We start from the raw sequence: 20,160 nt of genomic DNA, 5'->3' as shown, positions 1-20,160 counted from the left end.
GAAATATGTTATGAGGTCTTCTATTTTTCCCCAACAGGCTTTTTTTTTTCAATGCAGCCAGTCCAAGACACCACTGGAAGAGAGGAAGCAGATGTTATCCCACAGCTTCTATTGCATCAATGGAATTTCAGGACTGGAGACATCAGGAAGACATTAAATGGGGGAGCTGCAGCATTCTTTGCTGAGCAGCTCCATCACAGACCAGAAATAGGTCATTCTGAAAGACCACGGGAAAGAGAAAGAGAGCATTGTGTGAACTGCCACCCTTACATTTTGCCTTGGCACTGCCTCCAGCCCAACCACCAGCCACACACAGGATAGCATCCACTTTCTTTTCACCCAGGACTTTTCCAACGTCTTCTGTCACCTTTCAAAAGGCAGAGTTGAAAGAACAGAGTTATAGAACAAGTACCAGCAACTTTGATCTATAAATATTTCAACCAGTCCTTACCAAAGTAGTACACTGACTCTCTAAAATAAGCGATAAATATTTCTGCATATGGAATCATTAGAAGCCTGGCTTTGTTGGTGTTAAGCTTTCAGCAAATCTTAACCTATAATCTGAAGTCATCTGGCTTTGGAACAGATTTTATTAAACTAAAGTAGTTGGGCTGCTGTTTTCCTCTCTTTCTTCTCTTAACTCAGGTATAAAGGAGTAGAAAGAGCTCTATTTGCCTGGTTAACAGGGAGAATTTTCCAAACTCCTTCCCTACCTGCAACAGAGCAATCTTCATGCTTTTTTTCACCATTCTGCTGTTATTAACAACATTGGGAATTAGTAAAATTACAGATATGAAAATAACAGAAAATGTGATTCGGGGGGGGGGGTGTAAGTATGGTTTCTTTTCCTGGGGAGGGGTAGGGGTGGGAGGACATAGGTGTCACTTTGGTATGAAGAAGATGCCTCAAAACTTGTTTGAATGAGCAAGACTGAGCGAATTACAAAACTGGTTTTGGAAAGCTACTGGGAAAAATAAGACTGTTTCGGGAGTGAAATACGACAGAAAGCTGCAGAGCAGATGCTAATATTGTAACTAATGAAATTGGGAATTTTGCAAAACTTTTCATGGTATTTTTTTCCTGAATTTTCATCTTGTTAACATGCATGAACCATACTTCCCTACCTCTAAATAGGAGCAAGAATGCAAACCATAATGCTTAATATAAGCCTGTGCTTTGTAAGGCTGGTCCGGTCCTCTTTCCATTCTCAGTTGTGGATCTCTCACAAGCAGTGGCTTAGCATGCACCAAAAATATTACTCCCAAGAGGACTTTCAAAAAAGTCAGGACAGCAACTTTGATGACATCACAGGAAATCCTTTACATTTTAATAGGCACTGAAAATACAGGTAGTCCTTGACTTAGACCACAATTGAACCCAAAATTTCTTTTTTTTTAATAAAAGATTTTTATTTTTAAACAAACATACAAACAAATACATCCTTAATCACTCAAGTGTTTCATCCAAGTGCATATTTTGTCTTCTACTCCCTCCTCCATCAATTTCATATTATATTTCTATCATATCTTTATATTTTCATTTAGATTGTTACATCATTCTTTCCAAATTTATTTTTATATTAATTCATCAATTAACTAAATTTTTATATATATCTCTTCTCTAACCATTGATATAATTGCCCCCATACTTTAAAATACTCTGATTCTTCCTTTTCTTTAATTACCAATACCAATGTTAATCTATTCATTTCTGCACATTCCAATATTTTCTTAATTACTTCTCCCTCTAAAGGGATTTTCTCTGCTTTCCAATTTTGCACAAATACAATTCTCACTGCAGTTACAATATGTATAATCAAATAAGTATTCTCTTTACTATATTTCTCTGATAAGATACCCAATAGGAACAGTTCAGGTTTTAAATCAATACACTGCTGTATCATTTCTTCTAGCCATGTTCAAATTTTAATCCAGTAGTTCCTCACTTCTGGACACGTCCATCACATATGATAATACGATTCTGGTATTAAATGCTGGCATTGCCAGCATTTAAAGATTTATCTTTAAACATTTTTGCCAGTTTTTCAGGTGCCATGTGACATCTATAGAACATTTTGTATTGATTTTCTTTATATGCTGAGGACATGGTTAATTTATAATTTCTTTCCCATATTTGCTGCCATTTGTCTAACTCAATTTTATATCCAAAATTCTTAACCCATGCTATCATTTCTTTTACCTGTTGTTCTTCTAGCTTAATACTCAATAATTATATAGTTTCTTAATCATTTTTTCATCTGTTCTTGTGAGTAGCTCATCCAGCTCTATCATTTACAAAAACCACATAGTTTAGCATCTTTTTTCATATCATATTTGTAATTGTATATACCAATCCATTTCAATCCCTTGTTCTTCTATTTGTTCCTTTTTCAATTCTCCCTTATCTGTTAGTATATCTTTATATCTACGAAAAGTCCCCATATTAATAATATTTGGATGTATTAACGCTTTCATTGTAGATAACTATATTGTTATTTTCAAATACTACTACTACTAATGCATTTCTTACACAGTGTCTTTGAAAATAACTGTACATCTTATTTTTGCCATACCATAAAAAAGCATGCCATCCCAATTGTAAATCATGTCCTTCCAAATTTAATAGTCTTGTATTTCTTAATTCAATACATTCTTTCATCCACATCAATGCCTCTGCCTGATAGTATAGTACCCAATTAGGTAGTCCAAAGCCTCCTCGAAGTCTCGCATCTTGTAACATCCTTATGTTAATTCTCATTTTTTCTCTTGCCATATGAATTTCATTACTATTTTATTTAACTGTTCAAAATATTTCTTTTCCACTTTTATCGGTATTGTTTGAAATAAAAATAAGAGTCTTGGTAATATATTCATCTTAATTATTGTAATTCTTCCCATTAGTGATAACTGTAGATTTTTCCATTTCTCCAAGTCTTTCTCAATCAGATTTTTCAGTTTATAGTAATTATCCTCTTTAATCGTTACGCATCTTGAAGTTAATTGGATTCCGTTGAGCTTGTCGATCGAAAGGTCGGCAGCTCAGCGGTTTGAATCCCTAGTGCTGCCATGTAACTGGGTGAGCTCCCGTTACTTGTCCCAGATTCTGCCAACCTAGCAGTTTCGAAAGCACATAAAAATGCAGGTAGAAAAAATAGGGACCACCTTTGGTGGGAAGGTAACAGCGTTCCATGCCCCTTTGGCGTTGAGTCATGCCGGCCACATGACCATGGAGAACGTCTTCAGACAGTGCTGGCTCTTCGGCCTTGAAATGGAGATGAGCACCGCCCCCTAGAGTCAGCAACGACTAGCACATATGTGCGAGGGGAACTTTTATTTTTAAGTATTTTACTTTCTTCACACTCTGAATGTCTAGTTTCTCCATTAACTCTTTGTTTTTCTGTAATATTTTTCACCAATATTTTTGTCTTTCCTTTATTTTCAGTCCTGTCACATCTCCATATTCTTCTATTTGATCTATTAATTTGGATCCTGTTATTTGACGTTCCTCCAAGATAAATACTAAGTCACCTGCGATGGCTTGTAGTTTATATTCTTCTTTTGTTTTTAATTCCTTTATTTCTTCATTTTGTCTTACATTTCTATTTAATACTTCTAATGTCAATACATATAATAATGGGGATGAAGGGCATCCTTGTCTTGTTCCTTTCATTGTATTAAACTTTTCTGTCATATCTCCATTCATCATTACCTTTGCTGACTGGTTCTTATAAATTGTTTTTATCATATTTATAAATCTCCCCCCAAAATCCATAATTTGTAACTGTTTTATCATAAATTCCCAATTTACATCACCAAATGCTTTTTGCACATCCAAGAATATCATTGCCATTTGCTTATCTGAATGCACTTCGTAATATTCCAGAGTATTCAAAATTGTTTTCATATTATCTCTAATCTGTCTTTTAGATAAAAAACCATTTTGATCTATGTATATAAATTCGTTTAACAACGTTTTAAATCTATTTGCCATTATTGACGCAAATATTTTATAGTCAATATTCAACAATGAAATAGGTCTGAATTCGGGGGTGGGGGGGGCTGACGTCGCGCCGAAACATCCGGTTGAATCTGGAGCTGCGGATTCACCGGCGAAATTTTCCTGCCTGAGACGGTCCTTTTGGACATCACTGTCCCGAAGGGACAGTGATAGTGTAGGGCACTTCCTTGGATCTCAGGGATACCGCAAAATCCCTGATCAATCCAGGAGAAGCCCTTTTTCTCGGCAGGAAACTCTAGCTGTAAATGGCTGACAAAGTTGGGACAGCTCCAGAATGCAAAGATTGAAAAACTGTATTGGTGGGGTGAGAGACCTTTTCTTTTTAACTAAAAAACATTCCATTTTTAGAAGAGATTAACTTGGGGGGGAAACAATACTGGAGTGGCAGATTAATTTTTTTTAAAAAAAGAAACTTTGTTCCTTTTACTTTCTGTTGTCAACGTTCCAGAAAACCCCTCCTGCAGGAAAGACTCCGAAACCAACATCTTTCAAAGTTTTTTTACTATTTATTTATTTATTTATTTATTTGATCATATTTATATACCGCCCTATCTCCCGAAGGACTCAGGGCGGTTTACAGGCACTTAAAAACACATAAATACAATATAAAAGCAATTAAAAAACTTATTCTAAAAGCCCAGTAATTAAGAATTAAAAAATATAAAAATAAAACCCAATTTAAAACCCATAAATTAAAAATCTAGCTCAGTCCTGCACAATTAAATAAGTATGTTTTAAGCCCGCGGCGGAAGGTCCGAAGGTCCGAAAGCTGACGAAGTCCGGGGGATAGTTCGGTAGCATAGGTAAACTGGCACAGTTGGATGAAAACTGAAACTGGGGATTCCGGTTCGTCCCTCAGTAATACAAACCCCAAAATCTCCACTCGCATGACCCCTCTGCCGGTCCAATCCTCAACTGTCCCATGTTGAAGCATCATTCCAGCCACTCCTTCTCCAGATGCGAACCCAGCCTGACCTTGACCGGCAGAAAAATGTTGTTATGTCTATTCATCCCTTGCACTACCACCCTCCTCCCCTCCTTTCCCACAGAGGAGAATTGTGGCAGCGCATGGAAGCCTTTGGCCTAGCATGGCTTCCACAGCTGACATCTGTCTTTTTACTTAAAAGAGAAAGCTTCCCTTTTCCTTTTGGAACGCCTCCTCATTGGATCTATTGAACAAAACTGTTTTGAATCATTTTTAGCCTTTGGATCTTTTTTTAAAAAAGAAAACTCTCAGTGTTCCCTTTGGGAGATTTTTTTTATTTTTTTTATTTTTTGATTACTTTTTATTTTTTATTATTCGGCAACTTTAAAAATTTTTGTTTAAGCCGGGAAGCAAAGGAAGGCTAAACAACACTGACACCTAATGGACTTTGATATTTTCATTTTTACTTTCTCTTCCTGTTTAATTGTGAAAGCCTGAGGCTCTATGTTTATACATTGTTGGTTTTGAGAGAGGGTAAGAGCATCAAAGAGACTTTGTATCTTGTACTTTTGTTGATTCAGGTGCTCTAACGGATACTATCAACTGAAACAGCCTGGAAAGAAAAGGGAGAATTCTTTTTTTTTTTTTCTTTCTTGTTATGGAAAAATTTTGCTGTGACTCTGGAAAGAGAGCAGCGAATAATTACTTTTATTTTTTATTTTATTAAGAAGAGAAAAGTGTATATTGTGTTTCTTGCTTTTCTTTTTCTCTGTCTCTCCTTGCTTCCTATTTGGGGACTATTATTTTTTTACTACTTCTCTTAAGCTAAATTTTTTTTCTTCTTTTAACTTTTTTACTTTTTGACATTTTTGCCTATTTTTGGACACTCTTGCACCTTTTTAATTTTTTCCTCATACGTTGGATGTTATTTTATTATCTTTTTTTTCTCTCTATCCTTTTCCTGGAATAACTGGATTAAGACATAAGAGTCTGAAGAAACTTTTTTTCTACTATATTTAAGTTTTATCTCCTCCCTCTTCATATACTACATGAGTAGAAAAGGAACACCACATGGATCGGCTACGTCAACGCCTTCGTCCTCACCAGTAGGAGCTCAAAGATCAATACAAGCGGTACTTCAACAAGAAAAAGATAAAAATAAAAGCCAGGAGATTTCTCTACAGATTATTTGGCAGGGAATTCAGAAGTTGCAGGAAGAGGCAGAGCAAAACAAGAAAAGAACAGAGAAAATGGACGAAAAAGTCGAAGACATACAACTAATGATGAGAAAATATGAGGAGAGACTTCAAAGAGTTGAGGAAAGAGAAGAACAAAGAGATTAAAAAGTTAGAAATATAGATAGTAGACTGGAGGAGGTTGAAAAAGACAAGAGCGCATTAGTGGGGTGGGAGATGGATAGAGCAGAATTTTTTCTTAAATTTCAGAATATTGAGGAAGAGAAGGGAGAAAACTTGGCAGATAAAATCGTGGATATCCTGGCTGAGGCCTTAGAAATTAGCAAAGAGAAGATGATTGATGATTGATGAGATTTTTAGGGTTCACACGAGATATGCAACAAGAAATAATCTCCCAAGAGAAGTACACATAAGATTTACTAAAAAATCAATAAAAGCACAAATACTCCAAATTGCGAGAGATAAAACATTGAAATATAAAGATAAAGAAATTATAGTACTGAAGCAAGTTCCAGGAAGAGTGAGAGAGATAAGAAGAGAATATCACTTCTTGACCAAAATTTTATTACAAAAAGGCATTAATTATAAATGGTTGGTTTCAGAGGGTCTGATGTTTACCTGGCAACAGCAAAAGTTTAGAATAGGTTTATTAGACAAAACCAAAGAGTTCTATGCGGAATATTTTAAAGAAAAGAATATCGACACGAGTGGAGAAATTACTTTGGTTGAATTACAGGAGTCTGAACTATTGGTGATGATTGGAAAAGAAGAAGAAGGAGCTGTCGGGGGAGAGGTAGAAGCCAAGTCATGACATGAACCAAGATCGACAAGAGCGATAAATCCTAATTATAAAGTATAAGAATGGAAAAGAGAAAATGGATAACAATAAATGTTAATGGACTTAATTCGGCTATTAAGAGAAGAAAAATATTCCACAAATTGGAGAAATTGAAATTGGATATAATTTGTTTATAGGAAGTTCATATCAAAAACAACATGAACAATTATTAATTAGACCAAAATTGGGGAGAGTATTTACCTCATTGTCACAATGCAAGAAAAGAGGTATAGCTCTATACATTAGAGATATAATTAAGGCAAAGCAAATTTATTCGGATGAGAATTATTAGGATTTTGATGTTGGAAATAATGGAAAACAATATGATAATACTTTTAGTAGCGTTATACGCTCCTAATGACAACCAAGAAGAGTTCTATAGGAAACTACACTTAAAAATAATTGAACTGGAATATGAGAATATTTGTATATTGGGTGATTTCAATGGTGTAATTAATGCCAAACTGGATTACAGAACACAAAAAACAACCAAACAAAACAGGAAGACTCTACCGAAATCTTTTTTTAAAATGATAGAGGGAATAAATTTAAAAGATGCATGGAGAGAAAGAAATCAGGAAAATAGACAATATACTTTTTACTCAAATAGACACTTATCCTGGTCCAGAATAGATATGATATGGATGATGATGGAACTGATCTTCAATATGGAAAAAACTGATACAGAAGCCAATACCTGGGCTGATCATAACCCCATAACAATGACATGGAAAGGACAAAAGAGAAGGTCTAGATGGACTTTAAATACAACCATTTTAAAAGATAAAGAATTTGTCCAAAAAATGTAGAAAGAGCTTGCTTTTTTCTTCAAAGAAAATAAAAAAGAGGATACATCACTGTAAAATCGATGAGATGCAATGAAGGCCTGTGCAAGAGGCTGGATTATAGAACACAAAAACAACCAAACAAAACAGGAAGACTCTACCGAAATCTTTTTTAAATGATAGAGGAAATGAATTTAAAAGATGCATGGAGAGAAAGAAATCAGAAAATAGACAATATACTTTTTATTCAAATAGACACTTATCCTGGTCCAGAATAGATATGATATGGATGATGATGGAACTGATCTTCAATATGGAAAAACTGATACAGAAGCCAATACCTGGGCTGATCATAACCCCATAACAATGACATGGAAAGGACAAAGAGAAGGTCTAGATGGACTTTAAATACAACCATTTTAAAAGATAAAGAAATTATAGTATTGAAGCAAGTTCCAAGAAGAGTTCTATAGGAAACTACACTTAAAAATAATTGAACTGGAATATGAGAATATTTGTATATTGGGTGATTTCAATGGTGTAATTAATGCCAAACTGGATTATAGAACACAAAAACAACCAAACAAAACAGGAAGACTCTACCGAAATCTTTTTTAAATGATAGAGGAAATGAATTTAAAAGATGCATGGAGAGAAAGAAATCAGAAAATAGACAATATACTTTTTATTCAAATAGACACTTATCCTGGTCCAGAATAGATATGATATGGATGATGATGGAACTGATCTTCAATATGGAAAAACTGATACAGAAGCCAATACCTGGGCTGATCATAACCCCATAACAATGACATGGAAAGGACAAAGAGAAGGTCTAGATGGACTTTAAAGACAAACCCTTAAAGCATTAGAAAACAACTATAAAAATTAGAACAAGACTTACAGAAAGTAAAACATTACTTACAGAAAGTAAAACATTACTTACAGAAAGTAAAACATTACTTACAGAAATCTCCAGAAAAAAGATATCAAAATGGAAATTGAACTAATTAAACACAAAATGGTACTGTTCGAAAAAGAAGAACTAGCACAAAAAATTAAGGGGGCGAAACAGAATTATTTTTAAAATGCTAATAAACCAGGTAGATGATTAGCCTATAAACTGAAAAAAGAGAAAGAATCTCAGAAAGTATTACAATTAGTGGACAATCAAGACCAGATTAAATATAGGAATGAGGAAAAGAAAAAAATTGTGCAAGATTTTTATAGAGACTTATATAAACAGGAGAACATTCAAGAGGGCAACATTAAACATTACTTACAGAAAGTAAAACATTACTTACAGAAAGTAAAACATTACTTACAGAAAGTAAAACATTACTTACAGAAAGTAAAACATTACTTACAGAAAGTAAAACATTACTTACAGAAAGTAAAACATTACTTACAGAAAGTAAAACATTACTTACAGAAAGTAAAACATTACTTACAGAAAGCTAATTTACCTCAGATTTCTAAAGACACTCAATCCATGTTGGAAGGTAATATAACAATGATGGAATTAGTACAAGCACTTAAAAACAAAAATGGAAAACCACCAGGCCCAGATGGATTGCCAGCTGAATTTTATATGACATTTCAAGAGCAGGTGTGTCTTCCATTATTGGAGATTATGAATGAAGTGATGCTGAAGGAAAATACCAGAGACTTGGTCAGAGGCGTATATTTCTCTTATCCCAAAAAAGATACGGATTTGCAACAAGTTAAAACTATAGGCCCATATCTTTGTTAAACTCAGACTATAAAATATTTGCTTTAATATTGGCAGAAAGACTGAAAAGATATTTAAATGACTTTATACATTCCGACCAAAATGGCTTTTGCCCAAGAGACACATTAAAATAATCTGAGAATCATACTGGACATTTTAGAATACTATGAGGCACATTCAGAAAACATTACTTACAGAAAGCTAATTTACCTCAGATTTCTAAAGACACTCAATCCATGTTGGAAGGTAATATAACAATGATGGAATTAGTACAAGCACCTAACAAACAAAAAAATGGAAAACCACCAGGTGCAGATGGATTGCCAGCTGAATTTTACATGACATTTCAAGAGCAGGTGTGTCTTCCAATATTGGAGATTATGAATGAAGTGATGCTGAAGGGAAAAATACCAGAGACTTGGTCAGAGGCGTATATTTCTCTTATCCCAAAAAAAAGATACGGATTTGCAACAAGTTAAAAACTACAGGCCTATATCTTTGTTAAACTCAGACTATAAAATATTTGCTTTAATATTGGCAGAAAGACTGAAAAGATATTTAAATGACTTTATACATTCCGACCAAAATGGCTTTTTGCCCAAGAGACACATTAAAAATAATCTGAGAATCATACTGGACATTTTAGAATACTATGAGGCACATTCAGAAAAACAGATGGCGTTGATATTTCTTGATGCACAAAACATGTTGTGTATGTTCCCATTGGAGGGAATTTCAGCGGGAAAACATTTGAATCCTATTGGTTGTCAACTGATTCAGGTGTGTATAAAAGGAGAGCATCCTGCCTGTGTTTTCTGATGAAATCTCACACTAAATAAAAGAGCTGTTATCGCTAGTCTGGTCTTGGGTCCCCTCCTTTACCCAATCTAACATTGGTGACGAAGGTGAACCTCTCACCAGATCGGCCCGGGCTAGCTGAACGGCAAAGGGACAAAGGACGAAGAGAACCAGCCCTCCTGAGTAGCTACCGTGATGCCTAAATCTGCCAGCAATTTGAGATCTTTCAAGCTGACAGAAGAATCCTGGGACATGTTCATGTCAAGATTTGATTGTTTCCTCAAGGCAAACAACAGTTACCTACTGCCAGACAACCGGAAAAGAAATCTTAAGAAAAGACAAACCCTTAAAGCATTAGAAAACAACTATAAAAATTAGAACAAGACTTACAGAAAGTAAAACATTACTTACAGAAATCTCCAGAGAAAAAGATATCAAAATGGAAATTGAACTAATTAAACACAAAATGGTACTGTTCAAAAAAGAAGAACTAGCACAAAAATTAAGGGTGAAACAGAATTATTTTTAAAATGATAGAGGAATAAATTTAAAAGATGCATGGAGAGAAAGAAATCAGGAAAATAGACAATATACTTTTTATTCAAATAGACACTTATCCTGGTCCAGAATAGATATGATATGGATGATGATGGAACTGATCTTCAATATGGAAAAACTGATACAGAAGCCAATACCTGGGCTGATCATAACCCCATAACAATGACATGGAAAGGACAAAGAGAAGGTCTAGATGGACTTTAAATACAACCATTTTAAAAGATAAAGAAATTATAGTACTGAAGCAAGTTCCAGGAAGAGTGAGAGAGATAAGAAGAGAATATCACTTCTTGACCAAAATTTTATTACAAAAAGGCATTAATTATAAATGGTTGGTTTCAGAGGGTCTGATGTTTACCTGGCAACAGCAAAAGTTTAGAATAGGTTTATTAGACAAAACCAAAGAGTTCTATGCGGAATATTTTAAAGAAAAGAATATCGACACGAGTGGAGAAATTACTTTGGTTGAATTACAGGAGTCTGAACTATTGGTGATGATTGGAAAAGAAGAAGAAGGAGCTGTCGGGGGAGAGGTAGAAGCCAAGTCATGACATGAACCAAGATCGACAAGAGCGATAAATCCTAATTATAAAGTATAAGAATGGAAAAGAGAAAATGGATAACAATAAATGTTAATGGACTTAATTCGGCTATTAAGAGAAGAAAAATATTCCACAAATTGGAGAAATTGAAATTGGATATAATTTGTTTATAGGAAGTTCATATCAAAAACAACATGAACAATTATTAATTAGACCAAAATTGGGGAGAGTATTTACCTCATTGTCACAATGCAAGAAAAGAGGTATAGCTCTATACATTAGAGATATAATTAAGGCAAAGCAAATTTATTCGGATGAGAATTATTAGGATTTTGATGTTGGAAATAATGGAAAACAATATGATAATACTTTTAGTAGCGTTATACGCTCCTAATGACAACCAAGAAGAGTTCTATAGGAAACTACACTTAAAAATAATTGAACTGGAATATGAGAATATTTGTATATTGGGTGATTTCAATGGTGTAATTAATGCCAAACTGGATTACAGAACACAAAAAACAACCAAACAAAACAGGAAGACTCTACCGAAATCTTTTTTTAAAATGATAGAGGGAATAAATTTAAAAGATGCATGGAGAGAAAGAAATCAGGAAAATAGACAATATACTTTTTACTCAAATAGACACTTATCCTGGTCCAGAATAGATATGATATGGATGATGATGGAACTGATCTTCAATATGGAAAAAACTGATACAGAAGCCAATACCTGGGCTGATCATAACCCCATAACAATGACATGGAAAGGACAAAAGAGAAGGTCTAGATGGACTTTAAATACAACCATTTTAAAAGATAAAGAATTTGTCCAAAAAATGTAGAAAGAGCTTGCTTTTTTCTTCAAAGAAAATAAAAAAGAGGATACATCACTGTAAAATCGATGAGATGCAATGAAGGCCTGTGCAAGAGGCTGGATTATAGATTACGCACGGAAAAGAAAACTTAAGAAAAGACAAACCCTTAAAGCATTAGAAAACAACTATAAAAAATTAGAACAAGACTTACAGAAATCTCCAGAGAAAAAAGATATCAAAATGGAAATTGAACTAATTAAACACAAAATGGTACTGTTCGAAAAAGAACTAGCACAAAAAATTAAGGGGGCGAAACAGAATTATTTTTAAAATGCTAATAAACCAGGTAGATGATTAGCCTATAAACTGAAAAAAGAGAAAGAATCTCAGAAAGTATTACAATTAGTGGACAATCAAGACCAGATTAAATATAGGAATGAGGAAAAGAAAAAAATTGTGCAAGATTTTTATAGAGACTTATATAAACAGGAGAACATTCAAGAGGGCAACATTAAATGTTACTTAAAGGTAAAGGTAAAGGTTCCCCTCGCACATACGTGCTAGTCGTTGGCGACTCTAGGTAAAACATTACTTACAGAAAGTAAAAAAAAAACACATTACTTTCAGAAAGTAAAACATTACTTACAGAAAGCTAATTTACCTCAGATTTCTAAAGACACTCAATCCATGTTGGAAGGTAATATAACAATGATGGAATTAGTACAAGCACCTAACAAACAAAAAAATGGAAAACCACCAGGTGCAGATGGATTGCCAGCTGAATTTTACATGACATTTCAAGAGCAGGTGTGTCTTCCAATATTGGAGATTATGAATGAAGTGATGCTGAAGGGAAAAATACCAGAGACTTGGTCAGAGGCGTATATTTCTCTTATCCCAAAAAAAAGATACGGATTTGCAACAAGTTAAAAACTACAGGCCTATATCTTTGTTAAACTCAGACTATAAAATATTTGCTTTAATATTGGCAGAAAGACTGAAAAGATATTTAAATGACTTTATACATTCCGACCAAAATGGCTTTTTGCCCAAGAGACACATTAAAAATAATCTGAGAATCATACTGGACATTTTAGAATACTATGAGGCACATTCAGAAAAACAGATGGCGTTGATATTTCTTGATGCACAAAACATGTTGTGTATGTTCCCATTGGAGGGAATTTCAGCGGGAAAACATTTGAATCCTATTGGTTGTCAACTGATCCAGGTGTGTATAAAAGGAGAGCATCCTGCCTGTGTTTTCTGATGAAATCTCACACTAAATAAAAGAGCTGTTATCGCTAGTCTGGTCTTGGGTCCCCTCCTTTACCCAATCTAACATTGGTGACGAAGGTGAACCTCTCACCAGATCGGCCCGGGCTAGCTGAACGGCAAAGGGACAAAGGACGAAGAGAACCAGCCCTCCTGAGTAGCTACCGTGATGCCTAAATCTGCCAGCAATTTGAGATCTTTCAAGCTGACAGAAGAATCCTGGGACATGTTCATGTCAAGATTTGATTGTTTCCTCAAGGCAAACAACAGTTACCTACTGCCAGACAACCGGAAAAGGGCACTTTTCCTCCACAATTGCGGTCTGAGGGTTTTCAGAATGGCGACAGCTCTACTGTCTCCCAGACCAGTCTAGCAAGTCGACTGGACCGTCCTAAAGGACACACGTCGAGCTCACTACGCACCAGCCCCATCAAAATATGCCCAGCACTACGAATTCCGCCAGCGGTTCCAGCTAGAGGGAGAATCAATCACCGACTTCATTGCCGCGCTCCGCCACGCAGCCACCATGGCCAATTACAAGGAATCCCTAGACGAAGCCCTGCTAGAACAGTTTCTTTATGGCATAAGGGATGTCCAGCTAAGACAACTACTCCTAGCAAAGCACAACCTATTGTTGCAAATCGCGATTGATGAAGCTAAGGGGTACGAACTGTCCAACCTAGCTGCAGCAAATATGCAACAGTCAGGGGCTAACAAGGCTCTGGCAGCCACACGAACTGCCCCGGTTCACTTTGAATCTGCCCAAGTTGAGCCACCAGGTACCAGCTCAACCGAAGAGGAGGAGGAAGAAGACGAGGCAGTAGCAGTTTGCCAAACAGATCGTTCCCCCCGAAAGAGCGGATTCGCCTGTTCCAGCTGCGGGGGAGGCCATCAAAGGAACAACTGCCGTTTTGGTGATGCAACGTGTTGCCGCTGCGGGAAGAAAGGCCATTTGGCTCAGGTATGCAGGGCTACGCTGCCAATTCAACCTTCCCGCCGAAGAGACCACAGAGAATGGCGGCCAGCTAGCCAGCAGCCATTACCACGCAAGCGCGAACAAAATGGCCACCACAAAAAGAGCGCAAATTCAAATCAAGTCACCATCGGCAGCGCCGGCACAAAACCAGAAGAAAAAACGTACATCATGGTCACCGTGGTGATTCTTCTTTTAAATTACAATCTCAATTTGCAAATGCATAGTATCCATTTTATTTCTATAAAAATAAGCCACGCCTTCCCTTTGTCTCAGCTTATTTGTCTTTATCCGACATTTTGTCTCCTTATAATAGTTTCTTTAAATTTCCAAAAATTAAAGGATAGAGGGATTTAAAATATTCCATTAAAATCAGTACAATATTCTCTTTAGCTCTTTTCTCTTTATTTCTTTTCCTAAACAGTCCATTAAAACTTCATTTCTTTTATTCTAAATAGTCCAAGACTTCCAGGAATCTCAAAACCACTTAGTTAGAAAATTTATTTCTTTTCTTATTTAATTAGGGCTCTTAACTTCCATTCCAAGCCCAATCTAGATTCATTCACTTTCCAGAATGTGTATTCTTTAAATTGATTCCTTCCACTTTCACTTTCCAAGCAATTTAGTCGCCAGCCAGTTTTTTTTCCCCCAAGGCTTGTGCCGAATTTAAAATGCATTTTCTTCGTGAGATAGCAACTCACCCGACTTCAACAATCTGTTACCTTGATGTTTAATCCTCCTGCCCAAGCTTGTGGCCGCCGCAGCTTTGTTGCAGCTGCCATGATGTACGATGGCCACTGCATTCCTCCCCGCTGGGTTGGGGGAAAGGAGTCCGGAGCTGCGGGGAGTTTGCAGTCTCCCCGTTCGCTCCGGCGGCTCCCCATTCTTCGCTGCCCCTTTGAGGCAGCTATGGTCTGATCCTGGAAATGGACGGACCCCCATATTGGGGGTGGGGGGATTTCGGTGCATACCCTGGAGACACCAGAGTTTGCGACCGTCTCGCCCACAACGCTGACCACGCCTCTCGACCTGGTTTTTATTATTGAAGATCCATTAGAATTCATAACTAAATTGATAGATAAAATAGGAGAATATGGAAAAATGGCAGGATTGAAAATAAACAAAACGAAGATTTTAACAAAAAACATGTTAATAAAACAAAAAGCTGAACTGGCAGAACAATCGGAGATGCAGGTCACAAATAAGGTTAAATATTTGGGAATATATTACATAACATAATAAGAGTTGGAAGGGACCTTGGAGGTCTTCTAGTCCAATCCCCTGCCCAGGCAGGAAACTCTACACCATTTCAGACAAATGGCTATCCAACATTTTCTTAAAAATTTCCAGCGTTGGAGCATTCACAACTTCTGCAGGCAAGTTGTTCCACTTATTGATTGTTCTGTCAGGAAATTTCTCCTTAGTTCTAAGTTGCTTCTCTCCTTGATTAGTTTCCATCCATTGCTTCTTGTTCTACCCTCAGGTGCTTTGGAGAATAGTTTGACTCCCTCCCATATATCTGACAGCAAGATGCAGTACACTTAAAGAGAATAATTATAGTAAACTCAAACAGCAGATCGTGTCAGATTTGGCAAAATGGGACAATTTACAACTATCATTGATTAGAAGAATATCAACGATTAAGATGAATATCTTAATAGAATATTATATTTGTTAGATATAGAATATTATATTTGTTCCAGACTATCCCAATTAAATTGGGGAAAGGATATTTTGAAGAACTGAACAAGATAATGCTGAAATATATTTGGCAGGGTAAAAAAGCGAGGATAAAATTAAAATTACTGCAAGATGCGAGGATAAGAGGTGGCTTTGGTCTGCCAAACTGGGAATTATATTACCAAGCCACAAATTTAATGTGAACCAAAGAATGGATAACATTAAGAAATACTAGAATATTGACTTTGGAAGGATGTGATTTACTATTGGGATGGCATGCCTTTTTATGGTATGGGAAGCTAAAACACAGGGGTATTTCAGAAGACATTTTATAAGAGAAGCTTTGTTATAAGCTGGGAAAGAATCAAGAAAAACTACTATTTAAAAATTCCAGTCTGGATATCAACTATCGAGGTATTCTCATACTCAATAACATTTAGAAGGAAACAAATTGTTAGATATAATGAATTGTTGAATGAAAAGGGTGAACTAAAAACGATGTAAGAATTAGAAACACAAGGTATAAAAATGAATTGGTTTTCGTATCTGCAAATACACTCCAGATAAAAACTCCAAAACAGAAGGTTTTTACAATAACTTGACTAATCTAGATAAAATAACAGGTATGGGGCTTCCGGTTGGCGCCACCTTCCTTGCTGGGTGCCTAATTAAGGTGCTCCGCACTGGATATTGTAAAAGCCGGTGAAGAAAGCGAAGAACAGCTGTTCCCGACTTCAATTTCCCTCTCTGAAGAAAGAGAGAGAATAGAGCAGAGGTGGGGGGGAGTGGTAGATTCCCCCAGGGGCTTTGTTTTTGTTATGCAGAGTTCCGAAGGGTTGAATCCCATTGAATCCTGCTGAGCTCCGGTCTTCAGAGCGCTCCTGCTAAAGCAGAAAAAGAGGAAGGTGTCCACCTCTGCTCAATTGATTTCTTTTTGTGGATTTCTACATACAGACGGAAGAAGCACGAGTGAACAATTATTGGATTGCAAGTATTTTTGATTTCTTGATGTCTATCTTTTAAAGAGAAACTTTTTTCCCCTTGCTTTAAAACTGACTGTTTAAAATGGCATCTGAGAGGAAGTGAAAGTAAAGTGAAAATGAGCAGGCTGCGTAACTAAGAAGCTAGGAAACATTATTTGTGGATTGTAACGAATTGAGCTCTCCTATACTTAAAGGTGAAAGAAGTTTTTAAACTTAAATTCTCTGACTTTTAAAAATTGAAATGTCTACTAAGCCACCTAAGACTGCTGCTAGAAGGGATTCTGAAGTAATTTTGGAAGATTTGATTAAAGAACAAGGGAAAGTGTTTGAGGAGAGGTTTAAGGAGATGATGGAGGACATAAAAGAAATAAAAGAAGATAATAAAAAGATAAGAGAAGATATTTTGATCGCTTTTCAAGGTTTAGCAAAAAGATTGGAGGGGGTGGAGGAGGAGGTGCAAGAAATTGTTCAGTCAAACCAGCAACTAGATAATCGAATGGGAGGAATGCAAATAAAATTGGATAAAAATGAAGATCAAGTGGTGGTGATGCAGTATAGAATGATGGAAGGAGCTTTGAGAATTAGGGGGTTTAAAGAAGAAAAGGGGGAAGACCTAAAAAATTTTTTAGCAGAAGACCTGGCTGAATTTATTGAACTTGATCCACAAGAGGTTGCTTATCAAATTGATAAAATTTACAGAGTTAATTCTTGGATTGCCAGGCAGAAGAAACTTCCTAGAGACATTGTGTTTTATTTTTTGAAACGGACAGTGAGAAATCAGATTTTACAAGTTGCATATCAGAAAAACCTGAAAATAGGAGAACAGGAGCTGAAGGTTTTGAAAGAGATTCCTCCCAAGATGTTAAGGGATAGGAGAGATTTTATATTTTTACACAAGAACTTAAGAAGTACCAGATTCAATTTAGATGGGAAGTTCCAGTTGGTTTGACAGTGTATTATCAAGAAAGAAGATATTGTATTGAAACTGTGCTTAAGGCCAAAGATTTTCTTTCTACTGTGCTGAAAGTTGAAATAGAAGTAATAGAAAAAAGAATTCAAGAGATTCAAATTGGTGTGGAAGCTGAGGTGATCCCAGTGATGTTACCATCTGAGGACCAACCACAAGAACAAAGAGTGACGAGGGGAGCCCTCAAGCATAAGGAAAAAGAGCAACGAACTCAAAGCTCAGGATTCTGCTACAGAAGCGGTTGGAGGAGCAAGGCCGAAGATACGGGAGGATGATCTTCAGCTGATCGCTCAAAGGCTTCAGCAGGCCAGTAATGGCAAATAAAAGTTTGACTTGGAATGTTAATGGTTTGAATTCGGCTCAGAAGAGAAGAAAAATATTTCATTATTTGAAACAATTTAGAAATGATGTGATTTGCTTAAAAGAAACACATATTAAATTATCAGATCAAAAATAATTAATAAATTCAAAGTTAGGTAAACATTTTGCTGCCTCTGCTTTGGACAAAAAACATGGTATATGTTCTGTTTCCCTCCCCCAATACTCCCAACAAAGAGTCAGTCAAAGGCCTTCTCTTCTAATTTATTTACATAGATAAATGTTCTGGCCATGCCTACCCACGGGCCTGCCAAGTCTCTGGAGATAACTAGGAAATTATAGATAACGCCAGAGTTACTCACGAATATATTCTTCCCTCCACTGATACAGTTTGCCCGCGCAAATTCACTGCTTTGTCCAAGACAAAAAGCCAGGAAGTTCTGCCTACTGCTTTTATAGCGTCTGTAGATGTCACTGCATGACTCATCATTCTTTGGCTTTGTCCCAACGCCTCCTCTGCTGCGCGCGCCAGTCACGTCTGCGCAGTCTTGCATCAAGCCAAAACTGTTCTTGGGGCGTTGCCAAATCAGGCCTTGCCGGCCCCTCCTCCTCCCTTTGGGTGGGTGCCAGGGAGGGAGAGGGCCCAGGAGAAGCAGGCCTTGCCAGGTCTTCTCCCTCACTTTCTGAATCATCCGAGTCCAGGAACCTGGGTCACAACAGTATAGTTGTATATTTGAGAAAAGATATACCAGCCAAGTTAATAGAGGCAGATATTCACGGAAGATATATTGCCATCGAACTTATATTAGAAACAAAAAAGATTATTTTGCTTGGTATTTATGCACCCAATCAGCAACAAGAAAAATTTTACAGAATGTTCTATGACAAGTTGATTCTATGGGATTATAAATCGTGTATTATATTAGATTGGAATGAAGTAATAGATACACGAAAGGACAAGAGAATTACTTCTAAGAAGATACCTGCACATGCAAAGCTGCCTAAATCTTTTTTTGAAATGATAGAAGATTTTGAGCTGAGAGATGTATGAAGACTGCGGAACTTGGAAAAAAAAGATTATACTTTTTTCTCTGATAGGCATCAATCCTCACATATTGACTTTATTTTAACTTCTAATGATTTGCTTTCTAGGGTGAAGAAAATTAAGATATTTCCAAGATGTTTGTCTGATCATAGTCCTGTCTGGATGGAATTGCAATATGGAAAAGAAGGCAGAAGAACATGGAGATTAAATGAAATTTTGTTTAGATATCAGGAAAATGTAAATCAATGTAAAAAGCAGATGAAAGATTTTTGTTTATAATCTGAATAAGGAAACATCGATAGATGGTTTGGGATGCCAGTAAGGCCTTTATGAGAGGTGTATTAATATATATTAAAAATAGACAGAGAAATAAGCAACAAAGACAGCGTAGGTACTTAGAAGAGGAAATTTATAAGAAACAACAATTACTAATACATAACCCGCAGGACCAAAAGATTAAGGATGCAATAAAGATATTACAGAGTCAATTTAATATGATAATGGCTGACCAAGTGGCAACAAATATACAATATGCCAAACATAATAACTTTTGTAATGCAAATAAACCTGGTAGGTGGTTAGCATATATTTTAAGGAAAAAAACAGAAACAACGTATTATAGAAAAAATAGAATATAAAGGAAAAGAGAGATATCAACAGGATATAATTAAGAAAACCTTCTTAGAATATTACACAAATTTATATGCTAA

The 20,160-nt window shown here is 36.0% G+C and overlaps 1 protein-coding gene across 5 annotated transcripts in view; it reads right to left on the bottom strand.

Moving 5' to 3' along the window:
- Positions 1-20,160, bottom strand: part of QDPR (quinoid dihydropteridine reductase) — a 236,801-nt gene that overhangs the window by 208,440 nt on the left and 8,201 nt on the right. For all 5 annotated transcript variants that reach the window (XM_058193641.1, XM_058193642.1, XM_058193645.1 and 2 more), the window contains exon 3: positions 271-367. In XM_058193641.1, coding sequence (XP_058049624.1) covers positions 271-367 — 97 coding nt within the window. The remainder of the gene's footprint in view (positions 1-270; positions 368-20,160) is intronic.

Source organism: Ahaetulla prasina, chromosome 8 (genome assembly GCF_028640845.1).
Source record: "Ahaetulla prasina isolate Xishuangbanna chromosome 8, ASM2864084v1, whole genome shotgun sequence".
In the NCBI taxonomy this organism is placed as follows: Eukaryota; Metazoa; Chordata; class Lepidosauria; order Squamata; family Colubridae; genus Ahaetulla; species Ahaetulla prasina.
The sequence above is the reverse complement of the archived record's forward strand: the minus strand, read 5'-3'. Positions and strand labels throughout refer to the sequence as shown.